The 17,045-nt window shown below is 35.6% G+C and overlaps 2 protein-coding genes across 2 annotated transcripts; one reads left to right on the top strand and one right to left on the bottom strand.

Annotated features, from left to right (window-relative positions):
- Positions 1 to 1,298: 1,298 nt before the first annotated feature.
- LOC109411839 (disks large homolog 5) lies at positions 1,299 to 9,028 on the bottom strand. Its single transcript, XM_019685450.3, has 9 exons — positions 8,876 to 9,028; positions 8,432 to 8,475; positions 8,269 to 8,371; positions 3,501 to 7,297; positions 2,500 to 2,719; positions 2,211 to 2,443; positions 1,924 to 2,144; positions 1,644 to 1,863; positions 1,299 to 1,587 (listed from the first exon to the last, which is right to left on the bottom strand). The coding sequence occupies exons 2-9, from the start codon at positions 8,463 to 8,465 to the stop codon at positions 1,481 to 1,483; spliced, it is 4,935 nt and encodes a 1,644-aa protein (XP_019540995.3). The 5' UTR covers positions 8,466 to 8,475; positions 8,876 to 9,028; the 3' UTR covers positions 1,299 to 1,480.
- A 4,977-nt stretch (positions 9,029 to 14,005) lies between these two features.
- Positions 14,006 to 14,824, top strand: LOC109420443 (type-1 angiotensin II receptor-associated protein-like). The gene is made up of 3 exons (XM_019694787.3): positions 14,006 to 14,050; positions 14,105 to 14,251; positions 14,318 to 14,824. Exons 1-3 carry the CDS (start codon positions 14,006 to 14,008, stop codon positions 14,579 to 14,581), a joined length of 456 nt encoding a protein of 151 aa, XP_019550332.3. The 3' UTR covers positions 14,582 to 14,824.
- The last annotated feature ends 2,221 nt before the right edge of the window (positions 14,825 to 17,045 follow it).

Genomic DNA, 17,045 nt, shown 5'->3' with positions numbered 1-17,045 from the left:
AGTGGGATTCAATCCTAGGTCCTCAACGTGATAGTCGCGTGTTCTAACACACCATATCCACTCCACAAAACTGAAACAACATAATCATTAATGTCTGAAGTATTTTTTTTTAATTTTTTCACGGTCAAAATCAAATTAATTGTACCAAAACTTTTCTTTATCGTTTCCTTTGCGTGAATTTTAACTTAGTTAAGGGCTGAAACCCATGTTATCACGCTCCTCAAGCCACAATGCATACATAAAATGAAGCAAGCATTTCTGTGTATGTACATTGTACATTGCACAATTAAGGACAAACGTCTTGAAATCCCGCTTGAACAGTGCATCAGAACTTCAGACGCACAAATCTCAAGATGCAAACTGCAGACAACAGTGCATTTCGTTACTCTGTTCTTGCTCACTTCCAATAAGCTTTAAATAAGAAGATCTGGTGCACTGGTTTCGTTTACGAAGAGATTTGTGCGCTCAAAATCGTGAGTAGGTACCAAAGTCGGCCATTGTGGCGGCCATTTTGGGATTCTTACAAGTCTGTCCTTAAAGTTGGATTAAAGTAGGAAAGGGCCCCAATGCAGTCACAATGTAGCTATCTTAAATTTGGCTTTATTTGAGCCCTTGTCCACTTCATTTCAACTTGAATTGTTTATACACATAGTAATGCTTGCATTTTTTGAACCCTATTTATGCAGTCATTGCGGCTTGAGTAGCGAGGTTACTTGGGAAGTCTCTCTAATAAAGGTATTGATGTTATTATTGTTTAAATCGTCGCGATTTGATGTGCAATCGTTGAACAACATTATAAAGATATTAAATGATCAACTTATATATAGATCTTTAAACTGTATCGAAGTGAGTAGATCTTTGTTTCCATGCTGGACATTTACACGATGGCCGTTTCTAGTATCAAGTGAAACCTTGATGTTAGACGTGAGCTTAGTACTGATGAAAGAAAGTCGTCAATCCCTTGACAGGTTTGTCTGTGCTATTCGCGACTACGCATCCCAATAACACACTTGTCACAAAAGAGTAGCGGCGGCGCAAGTTTTTGTTGCGCAGAAGTCACTGTGACTTATTTCTAACAAATAAACACTTACTTGCTAGAAGTAAGCTTGATGAGCCGGGAAGCACTCTTTCTTCCTCCTTCACTTTCTCACAGAAAACCGCAAACAAATTCATCACCTTTGTAGTTCTCAATCAGAGACAAAAAATCAAAACGTAATCAAATCCCACGTGAAAGTCACGTTTATGCATATTCATGTATACTTATTTTGTGATATTTAAATAAAAAAAATGGTGCATCATAAGAATCACAGTATATATATTTCCTGGGCATGACTTTTATTACTTACTCATTGCTGTCAGTGAAAAATCAGTTTATATAATCGGGGTCCGAATCAATACGGAAGATTTGATCCATACTTATCATATAGCTATGCAGGTATAAAACATGGTAAAATACGACAACACACGCACACCTTAACTTCTACGCCATTGATGTAACTGGCACCCATAGTAATTTCTTCTGTTCGCTATCAACAGCTGATTTGATTTGCGTACACATATGCGCAATATTCACTCCAGATATTACAACTGAAATACATGAGGAACGGTCACATTTGAAACGCTTTAAACAATTTAAGACTTACCTGAGATATACTGTCGATAATCCGATTCTAGCTTAAGCGCATGTTCATACATTTCCTTCGCAGCTTTGGCAGAAATTTTGTCAGTAGAATGACGAGAATCCTTTATTTCTTTAATTTGTTTCGATGATTTAAAATGTAATAGCAAAACTATAGGATATATCTGATTTCGCTGCAAACGTTCAACTGCCGAAATACAAACGTCCAGTATATAATGGTGTTGCTAAAAAAAATAAATTTACTAATGTAATACAAAATCGCTGAAGACCCAAAAATTACATACTTTGTTTTCAAGAATTGACTGGATTGTGGTGTATTCAAATACACTACCCCTCCTTCGATAATCAGCGATTGCATTATTTTGAACTCCGCTTTCCATATCCTCTTTTGTGCACCGCATTTGACGTAGTTGTGAACGATGGAAATGCTCAGGAAAGTCTATACATAGCTTTTCAATTACGCATTCAGATAACGGCCCCACAATCAGAATTGGGCGAAATTTATCTGAAAAGTTTAAAAAGATGAAAAAATCATCGGGAGGGTACATTTCACGCAAGTATTGGTACTTACACTCAAGTCGTTCAACCCGTTGATAGCTTGTAAATCCATCTTCCCCGATATTGCCTGTCTCCAAATACAAGCTTAGGTGAGTGTTACTGAAACTAGCCAACTCTTTCGAGTCCCTTGACGAGCTTCTTTGTGGTTTGATTCGTTTGAAGAAAGAACGCCGTGCCGATGTAGAGCCTCGCCTAGTTGTTTCCACATCCTGGATGTCACCGAATAATCGCAGTTCTTCCTCCACCCTAGAATACGGATTAACATTATTGAAATTGTACAAATACATAACCTTTGTGCTTACTTTAGCTTGTTTGGAATAATTCCACATTGGAGTTTGTGGCCATATTCATCCAATTTCCAAGCACGCCATCGTCCAGGGACGCCGCCGAACATTGTGTTGTCAACATATAAAACTTCGTCCTTGTTAAATGGTAATTCAGACTCGCCTAGATCGCAATTTCTGTCGAACCCTACCCTAATATACAATGCATCTCCAGGTTTATCTTTAATTTGATTGAATTCTGCAAAAAAAAAAAAAAGAAATGTGTGTTATTGTACAGAATAACTAATTGTTATTATTACACTCAATATAATATGGAAGTAGATTGTATTTGCAGTCTTAAATTGTATAGCATGTAAGCAGAATAAAAGCCTTTTGAAATTGTTAAATAATAAGTTTTCCACCGATTCAAAGTTTCCTGTTGCCACAACACGCACGAACGGAAAAACAAAATACAACGCAGTCGTATTAACCCCATATTGCGGTTGAGTGTAAAAAAAGTGTTAAAGTAAAAATTTGTCAGAGTAGCCTAACATTGCGTAATATTTGTCGTAACTTGGTAATGCTTACAAATGCCAGAGCAGAAAGTGTTGAATGTATGTACTAGTAGTAAGAATAATTCAGAAAACTTTTTTAAAGTTCATTTCAGTAACAAATTTTGAAAACGACGTATAATCAATGCTACACCATTGATTATACGTCGTTTTCAAAATTTGTTAATGATTTGTTTAGATGCAAATTATGCCTAACTTTCTTCCAAAGTTAACTTAAATTTCTAGGCTTACAGCCAAGAGACAAAGCTTATGTACTAGTATGATAACCACAATAACTACTCGAGTGCCCATACCATCATACCATTATCTAATCAAATCAAGTTAAATTTGAAAAGCGTTTCAGACAAGCAAATAGTGGGGTACTGAGGGACGAGCATTAAACTATCAGTGATTAAATATAAAATAAAATGAATATGAAGATAAATACAGAAAACAAAAACCAACGCGTGTTTCATATGTGCAACTTACTTTGTAAATTGTAGAAAACAAGCACCGCAACGTTCTCTGCCGGCTTAGCGATTTCCAGAGCAGCGTGTTCTGCAGTAGACCTTCTCAAATCAGTTCCGTTGAACTCCAAAATCTGATCTCCTATTCGCAATCCAGCATTATCAGCTATCGAGTCCTTCTGTACCCCGTGTACAAAAATACCATTCGCGTTTCCTCCAACTAGGCTTATGCCGAGGTTTGAGCTTTTTCTTGTTTCTATGAATATTAATCTCGGCTGTTCTTTGTAATGACTGCTTTGAGATGAGCTTGACAACTGAGATGGATGATTATCATTAGTCGATATTGTTTTTGGTGCAATTGTTGATACAGAATTGACTGTTGTTGTGTTGACAGAGGACATTATAGCCCTTCCTATAGTACGTGGTGAATTCTGTGGTGTTGGTGAACTTGAATGTACAATGTTATCTTCACTCGTGGTAAGATTGCTATAAACGTCTGGATTGTATTGCACTAGCATTGTAATAGAGTTACCGCATTGCCTTAGAACATTAGCGGCTAAATCATAAGTTGCTTTTCTCAAATTGATACCACAAACTTCTAATAAACGATCACCAATTTGAAGCCCTACTTTACTAGCAAGACTATTTTCTCCAACATTTGAGACAAAAACTCCTCCTCCATTTCCACGGCTACATATTTTAATGCCAAGTGACATTTCACTTTTATCAATGTGCACACGTCGTACTTCTCCAATGTTTGGCTTGCATCTGGCATTGTAGTCTTGCATTGAAGTACGCTTGCTCGAAGTTGATATACGGCCAGGATCAATCACTTGCACTTGAAATGTTGGCGAGGCACGTCCGGAGCTGCAGTAATCAATCGATCCATTACTAATTTTGAATCCACTCCAGCGGCTGGTTACACTTTGATTTGAAGGGATTCGATATCCCTGATGTACTTTATTTCGTGGAAAAGTTCCGCCTTCAAAGCTATGTCCCAACAAACCAGAAGGAACCTCTTCCTTCGAAGATTGAATTTGACTGTATCGGTTAAATGGATAATCAATAGACGATCCCTGTGAATGATGGGGTGCCTGTGGCAAAATGGTATATTCTGCAGACGGTATGATGGTGCTCGTTGGACGCATTGTACCTCCCTGTGGAGAACATGTGCTTTGATGATACGGAGTTATTGTAGAATACGCAGATGAACCGCAAGCATTAGGGAAGTTCATTCCACTAGCACCAATAGCTGAATTAGTTTTATTCGTTGAGGACGCATTGCTAGTATTACTTATTGATTGCCTTCTTGAGTGAGAGTGGGGCAACGTATGTGTATGTACTGCCATTGAAAGAGAAACATTTTCTATATCAATACTATCGGTATCGCTCGAATACTTGGATGAATGCTTTGATATCTTAGTGGACAGATAACAATCTGAAGGATCCTTCATAGAGGTCTTATTGCTGAATGTGTAACTTGTTGTATTTTTAGAGGGCAATATTGTAGAGTCGATTGAATTATTGCTTTTCCTTGGCATGAAATCAGTGGTATTCAAATGTTGTGTATGCTGGTGTTGTAACTGTTGCTTGTTCAGTGATGATAGATTCAAACTATGTCTATTGATGTTTGAAATATGATTATTGTTGTGGGTATCATACGCAAAAGTTCTTGAATGTGGGAATTTATTTGACTTTGATACATTGAAGTCATATCCATATTTGGAAGATTGTACTGTTCTACTCGCATCAAAATTATTGCCTGGGTTTGAGTTTCGTTTTTTCACACCACTAGTTGGATTATTTGTTAAAGATTGTGGTGATATAAGGCCACATTCATCAGTAGGTAAATTAACATTGTAATAGTTGGTACTATCTAATTTATCCACCGGAATGCTTAACTTTGGACGTTCTCGTTTAGGTCGATGTAAAACTGTACCCACGTGATTATCATTTGAGTGAACAGTCATTGTTACTCGTGGCCAGGTTCCTCGGGGTACATCTTGAGATTCCTTAGATTTCTTCTTGGTTTTCTTTTCACGAACCTTAGAGTACATCGGAAGATTAGAGTCCTGATCATCACTGTCAAGCACAGAATCCAAAGCTGCGATGGCGTCGTTTTCTTGACAATCTTTATGTGTGCTTATATTCATTCTGCCTTTCAATTTCTGGAGCATTCCTGTCAATATAGAAGCAGACTTGGAAGACGTGGGTGTGCTGGCAATTATTGAATTTGGTGTACTGGCTGTAGTAAGAATACTTAACGGCATAGCTGATGGTAGAAAGTGGTATTTTTCCAAATCTAAACTAAGTTGATTCATTGCCTCTTTATGCGCACTTCCAACATTGTCCGTTATATTTTCCGTTTGAGTGGAGCTGCTACTGCAATGCAGAAGCTTGTTTCTCGAATCAAAATATCTCATATCATTAGAACACCCCATCAAATCTTTAACAACAATTAAACTCAAGCAGTTGTGTCTCATGTCGTTGATAATTGTGTTGATTTCGTTAACATTCTTCATTCCACTAGTGGGTTTTCCATTTATAGATATTATGCGATCACCTGTACTAAGTCTGCCATCGCAATCCACAAGAGAATTGGACTCTATTTTTGATATAAATATTCCAGTTTCCAAATATAGGCCGTGATTTTTATTTCCATTTATGTAATTGACTTGTATTGGAAGCAGTCGCTTGATTGGACGTTTTATCGTGATAATACATGTTGGAAGACTACATCTGATTGCCTTAAATATTTTCCGCTTGGGAAACTTGGCACAATCTAAACCATCAATTTGACAAATAATGTCATTCGGCAACAATCTTCCGAAAAATATAGAGTTATGCTCTACAGATAGAACCGATGGGCCTGCTACACGACCCTTTACATTATTGTCGTTATACTCGTCGATGTTTTCTCTAAGAATTAATCCCCAATTGGAAGTATTATTTTCAAGTAAAGATGAATCAATTTCAATCACTTTAGTTTCATACTGTAAAAGCATATCTAAATCATATACTGAATCTAAACTGGATGTGTTATACAGTGAATTATTTTCTGTATCATCAATCGAGTTGAACAGCTTTCCAGGGTTTGCGTTATTGTTGCTCAAATTATCCTTCATCAAATTATGTGAATCCAATCGCTCGGTAAGTTGTTCAATTTCTTTGCATGCCTCATCTTTGTCTCGTATAGCAGCCAGCAGTTTTGATGTTGCTGTATCGCGCTCTTTTCGAATTTCATCACACAGATTTCGAACGCTATCTCTTTCTTGTACTATTTTTTCTCGTTCAGATATTGCCCAATCTCTTCGTCCTTTAGCTATTTCAGTTTCCTGTACTGATCTTGCTATTTCAGCTTTCGCCTTATCCAGGGCTTTTTTCAACCTTTCAATTTCTCTGCTTGCGGATTCCAAATTTTCAGAAACAATTTCAAATTTATCTTTACTTTCAGCACGATCTCTGTTCCAACTACTATCATTTGTATGAAAATCTCCTCTTTTTATCATTTCCAACTTTTCTTGCAGTGCAGCATAGTTTTTTAACGAGTCATCACGACTGCGAACTGCTGCTTGTAGTTTACGCTCCAGGCATTGAATATCTTTGAACACTGATTCTCTTTCTGAATAAACGGTTTGAATTTCTTTTTTCAATTCCTCACAATGTGTGCAATCAGGGGGATCATGGGAAAACTCATCAAAGCGTAGACGAAGATTATCATATTTTTGTTTCAACATGTTATAATCATGACATGTGTTGAAGAAGTCTCCTTTACTGGTATCCAACTCTTTTTTAACCAACTGATAGTCCTTTTCCAACCTGAAATAATAAACAACAAAGTGAAACATTTAATAAATACACTTAAGTTATTTATCGACATGATAAACTCTTGTAACACTGACACACAGAATACACAGAGCTAGATAATAATTAGGCATCGAAGTCCTTAAAGTTAATCCCACGGATTAAGGCGAAACTGGAAGCATTTCCTCACTTTTTGGTTTTTGATTTTTAATTAAATAACGAAGCAATATTTTCAAAATCGGTTTTCGTGCACATGTAGAGTATGGATCAAGGTATCTTCTGATTTTTTTTGTAGTGAAAAATGTTTTTCGTTTTTGCAGAAACCATTTTTGAACAAAATTTCACGAAAAAATGGGGTCCGCAAAAATGGAAAACATTTTCCACCTCAAAAAAATTCAGAAGATACCTTGATCCATGTGCACGAAAACCGATTTTGAAAATATTGCTTCGTTATTTAATAAAAAATCAAAAACAGAAAAAATGAGAAAATGCTTCCAGTTTCGCCTTAACACGGATTACTTCAATTTCAGCACCAGGCAATAACTGATTACATACAGTGTTCCCATCTTTTGAAAAAAACTGGAAATTTCAATGCATTTTTAAGAAAAAAAAATACTCTGTAACAAATTATACAACGCAAAGCATGTAAAGAAGAAATTTAAAATCAGATAAATAAATTTATTTTTGTAACTGAACTAGGCAAAAGTCTCCCCAACAGAAATATGGTAATTCTGTTCTCTACCAGCGCGATAAGCCCACCCCGGTTTAAAAAAAAAACAATTCTATCAAGTTTACCTTTCAAATTCAAATTCGTATAAATCAAAATAAAAAAGTTTTACATCAAAAGTTATTGTCTTAGCATGAAACGAGATAAATAGAAATACTCAGAATTTAATGAGCAAAACGAATGCCTATCTTCAATAGCATATGTGATACATATAGTTGAAATAATAAATGAATGATATGTGGTGACATTGCATATATACCTTTCTTTGTCATTAGAAACACTTTTTAGTTTTGAAAGGACTTCACGATATTTTTCCTTTAAATACTCGAATTGAATCATGTGCTCATAATCAGCAGCGGTTCCTATAAAGAAAAATAATTTGTATTTCACTTTAATTTTTATTTTTTTCTTTAATAACGTACCCCCTTCATCGCTGTTATTTTCACTGGATGCCATATTGGTCTACCTGTAAACATAAGAAAGTATCATGAATTTCTGTGTTGATGTTATTGTAAAAGTTAGCATTGTTCCAATCAATCAAAACAATTCATCATATCTAACTTGGCAGACTAATGACGTAGCCAAAAATGGAAAAGAAATCTGCGCTGCGATGTGATGATCTTCCAAACATTTCCACTCATATCAATATTGTATTTAATTGTGACCTATTTTACGATATCACGTCCGACAATTTCATTTAATCATGAATTTGCAAAACAAATTTGTTTTTTTAGACCATTGAAAATAATTATTAAGTCAAATAGTCATCACAGATCATCATCAACAATTCAAGACCAAAACTCACCTTAATGTTAACGTTATTCTTATATATTAATGTACAACATTGTGCGAAAGGTGATACTTACTCAATCAAAAGTGTAAAGCATTCAAAAAATTTCATGTATTACCGAAAATAGTCAAATATATAACAAACTTTCCTCTTCCAGATAGATTTGTAGATGAGGTATGAAAATGTACACATTAACATTCTACGTTTGACAATGAACGCTGCTGTCAAGCATTCGCATTGACGGTGTCATCGATTCTGTTTGTGGTTTTCCGTGAGAAAGTGAAGGACGGAAGGTTTTTTGTTTTTATTTTACACACACTTATATGAGAATCCCTGTGGGCCTGTGGGAAGAAATAAGGCATTGCGGCTCAGCCAACTCCGTCAAAACGAATTGATGAATCAGCGACAGAAGGAACACGCTTGTTCCGAAGGAATGAATAAAGCAAGAAAATGATTAGCCCAGATGGCAAACCTATCGTTGATGCAATATGTACATAGCATCATAGTGGGTTAAAGTTTTTGTAAGTGGAACGGAATGTTTTTTGTATGTGTATGTTAATAAATGTAAATTAATTTGATACCGTGATATGGTCGTTATGGAGCTCATCAAATTAAATTTAATGAAAAATAGTTTTTTATATCTGTACAGTACGAGAAATAAGAAATACAATCTCTCTTTCTTGCGATTAGATTATAATGAAATTTTGGCTGGAACCTAACTAGAATTTTGACTAGTAATATAAATCATCATCAATGCAAACGTTTACATCGACTTTTCAGATTCAAATAAATATAAAGACACGATTTTCATACAAAAAAAGTGTCTTTATACTTATTTGAATCTAAAAAGTCGATGTAAAGGTTTGCATGGGTGATGATTTATATTACTAGCCAAAATTCTAGTTATTTTAAGGTTGCAGCCAAAATTTCATTATAATCTAATCGCTAGAAAAAGAGATTTTTATCTCTAAACATGAATATTTTGTATGGCTCTGTCTTTATACTTATTTATCACACTGGATAACCATAGTTAGGAAACGCCACATCACTAATTACTTCAAAATTCTTTGTGTCGATCCACCACTGGAAAGAAATGGAAATTTAATTACGTTTTATTACGTCGAATAAAATAAGTTGCAGTCGATTTTTTTTCTAACGAAAATATACTACGTTTTATTCCACGAGACAAAATTCTTTAAATTGCGAATTACAGAAACAATGGAACATTTATGTAATCTTGTTATTAATTGCTATATGGCAAAAGTACTTAAAAATAAGTTATTATTATTAATATTTATTAAAGACACTTTACCACTTATGTGGCATTCGTGTCTGGTTAAAACTAAGTTCTTTTTACCTAATTGCAGGCATAGACACGAGCCCTGATATATTAGGTGATATCAGAAAGCCGGCTCAGAGGCACGTTATCCTCCATATTAGGAGTGTCCACAACATTTCACATGATTGAAGATTTGAAAGAGCTGATAAGTTTTTCATAAATTCAGATATAAAGATTCACTGAGATTCCCGCTTCACTAAAATAATGAAAGGTCGAAAACTTTCAAAATTTTTCAAGAGCAAATTATTCTTAACCTTCCATTGTTTCTCCCATTTTGTAGATAACAAGTCCAATGCAAGTCGTAACTCAACTTTTTACCTAACTACTCATTTGACTAAAGGGCGACTTGCACAAATATAAGATATAGCTAACAGAAAAGGCCATTCGAATTCTAACTAAGGTAATGATGACATTTCTGCCCCATAAGGCCAAAAAGACATTTGGTCATGGTATCATCATGCTAAATCTAGATCATCATTAGGCTAAAATCTAGATCATTACTAGAACAATAGAAAGCCTAGAGGCTAGGCTAGATCAATACTAGACCAATAGAAAAACAGGCCTCGGAAGAATAGCCTATTGCTATAAGAAAATAATATATCTTTAGGATGAATTGCCAGTACGGTAACCAAAACAATGTAACTCGAACGAACAATTAAATTTTACCACTACCAATTTTAAATGAAGGTGGATATCAGTTGGAGTTCATAGTTTGACCGCAAATCAAGTACGTAACGATGTAATAGGGCACCCGGATAAAAACTAATCATAGGGTGTTTGGTGAAAACCATTCCTGCACCATACAGTGTACCAGCTACAATAAAGTGTATTGTAATGAAATGGTTCGCTATACTATACATTTACATTGAATTTTTATGTAACAATATATTATACTGTTTTTCTTACGTTTGAGCCATTCACTTTTCCGAAACATTATTTTTCCGTGAATTTTTAATTATTTATTCAGTTTAAGATTTTTTTCCGTGCTTTGTTTTGTTGATGTTTATGACTTTTTTTATGCAAAGGAAAGGAAAGAGAAAAAAGTGAATAAGTATAAACATCAATTTAAAGTCAATAAAATGTTTAAATCAGTGGTAAACCAGATGTCCTAAGAACTGCAGGTCCAAGCAGGGGTCCAAGAGATATGGCGGGCTAGGTGTGTAGAGTGCGATGAGAGAAATACGGATGTAGGCCAACCCGGAAAGATGCAGGTTAGATTACCGTAAATCAGTGGATGAGTTCAACACTATTCTTTCTGTATTTGCATTTAGGGGAGTTTTCTCCTCTTCTCTCATGTGAACTTGCTTTCGACCACAATCGAATCAAATGCGGTTGACAAACTTTATCTTTGACGTAGAGCCATCTTTAACATATGGACTGGACTGAACACTGAAATGACTTCTAATATAGGTTCGTCTGCGGGTTCGCTTTTTAACCTAACTTATATTTGAATCGAACTTGACAGTTTTCTCATGAGTTGTTATGTGTTTCAAACTTTAGTCAAACTGGTGCCTCAATATTGCAATAACGGTTAAGCACGCTGTAATGATACTTATGTACCTCGTCACCCACTTCATGCAACTACATTAGTGGTCTAATAACACTTAGCACGCTCGGCATAGTTCCATCATGCCGCTCATAGTGTTGCCACAAATAATGCTTAGTTTGCAAAACCCGGTTATCTGGCTGGTGGGGCAAAGGGAGCCTAAGCTTCAACTGTTAATGCAATCAGAGACTACTCAGACTTAGACGTGAGCGATCCTATATATGAAGGGTTATCTAAAACACTCTGGAGAATTCCCAAAGCGCATTCTAATAAATCTAGTAAGCCTAAGATGCCATTAAGAGAAGGAAAATGACAAGATAATATAACTATATATGGCTTATGTAATGTAAAACAATACAACATAACAAAAGAGAACCATTCCAAAACCATTTGATTAAATGTACAACCAGTAGTGAAATTACAATTAAAAACAATTTATTTACGGTACATTTTATTGTTTGAAACCATTCATGTACCATACAACGTATGGTATATTTAAACCCACGTATCAGTATTTTGAACAATTCTTTAACAATAAAATGTATGGTTTTGCAAAAAAATATATATGGGGAAAAATATTTTTTTATATTGTTACGATACTTAACAACCTGTATAATATATTGTAAAAATCTTATTTTTGCAATTTCTCATCGTAATAGGCTGTTTTACCTCACGCAAATCTGACAGGAAAAGGCCTACTTTCCCACACCAAACTGCAGTGCTGTAATGGTTCATTACAGCACTGATTTGCGTTGCGTATTGAACCATTACAGCACTGTTTTCAGTTATGATCAACTTCTTGATGCTTTCTGGACACAGGTTTAAAAAATTGTGAAAACTGCACAGTATAACTTGCTATGATCAGACTTGCATAAACATGGCTATATACATCAGTGTGCAGTTTGATGAAAAAGTTCTGGTAATAAACTATCCTCTAATAGTAATTTATGAAATTGCAAAAAACGTTGTACGCAACTCGATGCAGAACTCGATTTTTACAGCACTCGTCGTAATTATCCAACTCGGCAAGCCTCGTTGGATAAATGTACGACTCGTACTGTAAAAATCTTCATTCTGCACCTTGTTGCGTAAACTACTATTACAATTCACGGTATGGGTGTCTACATTACATCTTATTGTTTTTGTATTTTTATTTTTACAGTGGTGTCTATTGTAAAAATATGGTTCTAAATAGTACTGTTACAATACAACGTTCGGTTTTTCTACTGTATTTTTTATTCGGGCAGTACAGTAAACAGTCTACAGTAAGTGTCTAAAAGCCACATAACTGCAACTGCAGTAACATCCTTTGACCAAAAGGAGTTAAATTTTCAATGGAAATCAATTAAAAAAGTAGAAAAAATGAAGAAGTACTGAAATTGGTATGCCAGCCATTAAGAAATATCATGTCAGATTATGTTTGAGTGTGTAAAAAGTTAATTTTGGGCTAATTTGCGGTTACGTGTAGTTTCTCTTGCGGTAATTAGAAGTCGACTTTATTGCGGAAAAAATCCAACGGGGTTGCGGTGGTTTCGACCGCCGCAGTTGTTCCGCAAATGTGAAAGTGCTCGGTGCACGCAAAAAAGCGCTCACTCATTCGGTTGCAAATGAAAAATTTTCCATTTTTGGTTTAAGTCATCACAATAACTGCTACAATATGTAACTTATTTTTAAACTGAACTTGGTGTAGCATAATTCAAATTTTTGACATTTTATTTTTGTTGCAAGTGTGCAGCAGTTTGACGATTGCGGAACAAGTATTTTTTGTCTTCTTCACTCCACCAGGCTGGACGGTTTCTCTCGATAAGCAATACAGTACGTACCTACTGTATTGTGACATTTTAACATTCAACTACAATTGGACCGACATTTTTCTCACCAAACTCTTGTACAATAAATCACCATAGCACTGGGTATTTAAAATACCCAAACGTAAATTCAAATGTGTTGAGTAACAAAATAAAAAAAAGATATTTTTGATCACTGTGCGGTACTTACTTTCGATATGGACCACCAACGCCATAGGAATAAAATAGTAGATTACCACACCATGCACCACACCTGTGCTAGTACACATCGCTCGATCTGGTCGCATGAAAAGGCCTATTCACAACTACATATGAAATTTGCGCGGGGGTTCTTTCACACACACACTCTGACACTTCCTTGCAGGGTTTTTCGTAAGTGAATCAAAACATTTGGAATCTCTTTCAATAGCGTAGTAGCAAATGTCAGAAAGTTGAGATGAAGTATTAAAAAATAAATCTTGTTGTTTACTACGTTGCAAAAACTATTATCAAAACATCATAATTTTATCGGATATGGATGTCCAAAGTGCTATAAATACTCCACATACAAGAGTCAAGGTAGTTTTTTTTTTATTTCTAGTTGTTTTCAATTCTTATAAATCTTATTTTTAGCTGATAGCATTGATTCACACATGTTTAATTGCTGCAGCACTGAACAGCTATTGGTTGCCCGCAGCATATCAGTTTTATAATATCATATTTATCATAACGTTGTTTTGGGCAATACATTCAAGGCAATCATCAGATGCTGTTCAAATCGTGAGTGAAATTCAAAAAGTATTAGTTTCTAAGTTATTGGTCATTTTATTTATTTTTCTATTCTAGGCGTGCTTTATCAATGTGATTGGGTTCCTATTGGATTTATTCGGCATTATATTGTACTTCCCGAGTAAAGGCGCTATTTTATCAGCTGTTTTTGCGATATTTAATTTAGCACTACGACCATTCACTCTTCTTTTGTTGCATCGAGAACTAACTGATCGTGGAGGAAGTTTGAGTTTGGCAACGGAAACAACTGGAAATAATCCTTCGAATTATGAAGACATTGATCAACAACATCAAGTCTTCACTCCGACAATTTTATCATAACATCCCATAATGTAAACCTGTAAAGCATCATCATAACAAAACATGCTTCTTTTAACACCAAATAATCAGTGCCAGGGCCAAAAACAGGGTTGGACATTTTTAAATAGACTTAGAGGCCAAAAATCTCATGAACAAAATATGATTTCTTCTGTGTTTTTCGTTGAAGATGTGCAGAATTGTTTTTGTTTTTTATATGTACACGCAATCAAATAAATAAATAAACTTATCGTATTGAGCTAATAACAGCAGTGTTTATGTAACGTATCTTAAAAACGTGAAATAATTCATGATGTTTCTCTCCATGTTGTCTGAAGAAAGAAGAAATCCCCTAACGCTCCCCATGCCAATTATGTTGCAAAGTTACCAATACTCTTATAATATGATTGTACTTTGCGATCCTGGTGACAAAAACCTTAACGTAAGCATTTTGTGCTGAGGAAATCACAATTTCCGATTGCCTGTAAGAATTGCATTTTGGACACCGAATATATGCATGTTTTGGACACCCTCAGGTATACACTACCCGTCATAAGTACGGACTCACAAAAAGTATTGCAACAATATTGCATCACCCTGACTCACCTCGATATCTCTAAAACCAGTTCACCTACAAAAATGCCGCCTTCAGAAAAGTTGTTGCTTTTTGGCTCCTGAATAACTTTGCTGAAGACAGCATCTTTGTAAGTCCTCAGGTTTTGGAGATACCGAGGTGAGTCAGGGTGATGCAATATTGTTGCAATACTTTTTGTGAGTCCGTACTTATGACGGGTAGTGTATATAATATGGACAGGGCAATTATATCCATGTTTAGCCATCAATACTGCTTTATCATGCAAGTAGCAAGAATTAACAAATAGTTTCTTGTAAATAATCAAATTTATAAAACGCCTCCAAGTATGCAGTTGCACAGCATCCCCATGTAGTTCGTCAGATGACCAAAATATATTTACAGTAGGAAACTTGTAATGTATTTTGGACACCACCTATTTTAGGCGTTCTAGATGAATGTTAAGAGATTGGCTACCCAATGCTTCTTTATTGAACAGTTTTCATTGCAATAAGGCATTTAAATTTTTTACAATTATCAATTCAACAATTTTGAGGTGAATATGTATTGTATGTGATTGTGTAGTGTATGTCGTCTAGCATACCTGTGCAGTGCATTTGAGGGGTTTTAGTGAAACATTTTCGATAATTTTGAAGTAAATTCTCAATTGTTAAGCGTATTTTCAACGTAATTCATCAGAATAGGGTCTGTTTGATCCAATAATCGATATTCAGAAGCATCTACTTTTATTAGCTCTACGGAACAAGGCATACATCGCAGTGCATGGCCAAATTATATACATGTCCAAATTATATTTTTTACCCTACTCACCACTGCCTAGGCCGTTTGCTCTAGGCATCCTTTCCGATCTTCCGGAACACTTTCCATTTTCACTAACTTTTTTCACACACACGCCAGGAAAACTAAACCGTACTAAAACAAACGAGCACTCTCGTCCGGGTCTGCACCCGCCTGTCATCACCCAGAAGATTCGTTATTCTCCTGGCAGGATCGCCAAACATGGAGCTTGGAATAATTGTGGACAAGCGGGTGCCCCCAGGAACTTGTGTTTACACTTTGACGTTCGCGAAATAGTGACGCACGAGACGACAGTTTGCGCGCCTACTAGATTGCTTGATGTGCATTTGGCAGACCATGTGATACTAGCATGCATTGGAAGTCTAGTCGAATAACAATGCAGATTCAGTACCACAAACGAGGGAATGCTGGGGAATGCCTAGATTATTTTTCAAAGAAATCAATGGCATAAACCCCAAATAATTCCTCTCAAATTCGTTGATGTTGATTTGCACAACAATTTCTATAGATTTCCGTGGAAAAATTTCTGATGGAAGCCTTGGTGGAATTTCTTTAAGACCCCCTGAGGGAGTTTGTGCAGGAATCCGTTGGAAATGAATGTGTTCACCCTTGCAGGGTTATCTGAAGGAAAACGTTGAGATAACCCTGAAGGAATCTTTGTAAAAAAGTCTTCACTGGAACTTCTTAAAGAATTCATGATCGAATCGTGAAAGGGCAATTGAAAAAAATGCCTAAGGAATCTTTGGACGATTTCATACAGCAATTATTGGAAGAACTTCTGAAGAAATCTTTGAAAAGCTTGAACAATGCTTCGTAAGAAATCCTTGAAAGGACTTCAAGAAAAACCATTTGTGTCATTGCAACAAGAATTCTTGCAGTTCTAAAAACAAATCAAAAAAGAATTCCTAAATAATTCCTCTGAGAAATTTGCTCAAGGGATCATGTGCGGTAGCCCCAAAGGAATCGTTTGTTGAAATATTTAAGAAACTCTTTATGAAATTCTTGGGAATACATATTACTGAAGAAATTCCATCGGAAACGCTGTAGCAACTTTCGAAACAGATCTTGGAGGAATTTGTAAAGAAGTCCTTAAAGTTA

Source organism: Aedes albopictus, chromosome 2 (assembly GCF_035046485.1).
Source record: "Aedes albopictus strain Foshan chromosome 2, AalbF5, whole genome shotgun sequence".
Taxonomy (NCBI): Eukaryota; Metazoa; Arthropoda; class Insecta; order Diptera; family Culicidae; genus Aedes; species Aedes albopictus.
This window is presented reverse-complemented; position numbering and strand designations above follow the sequence as displayed.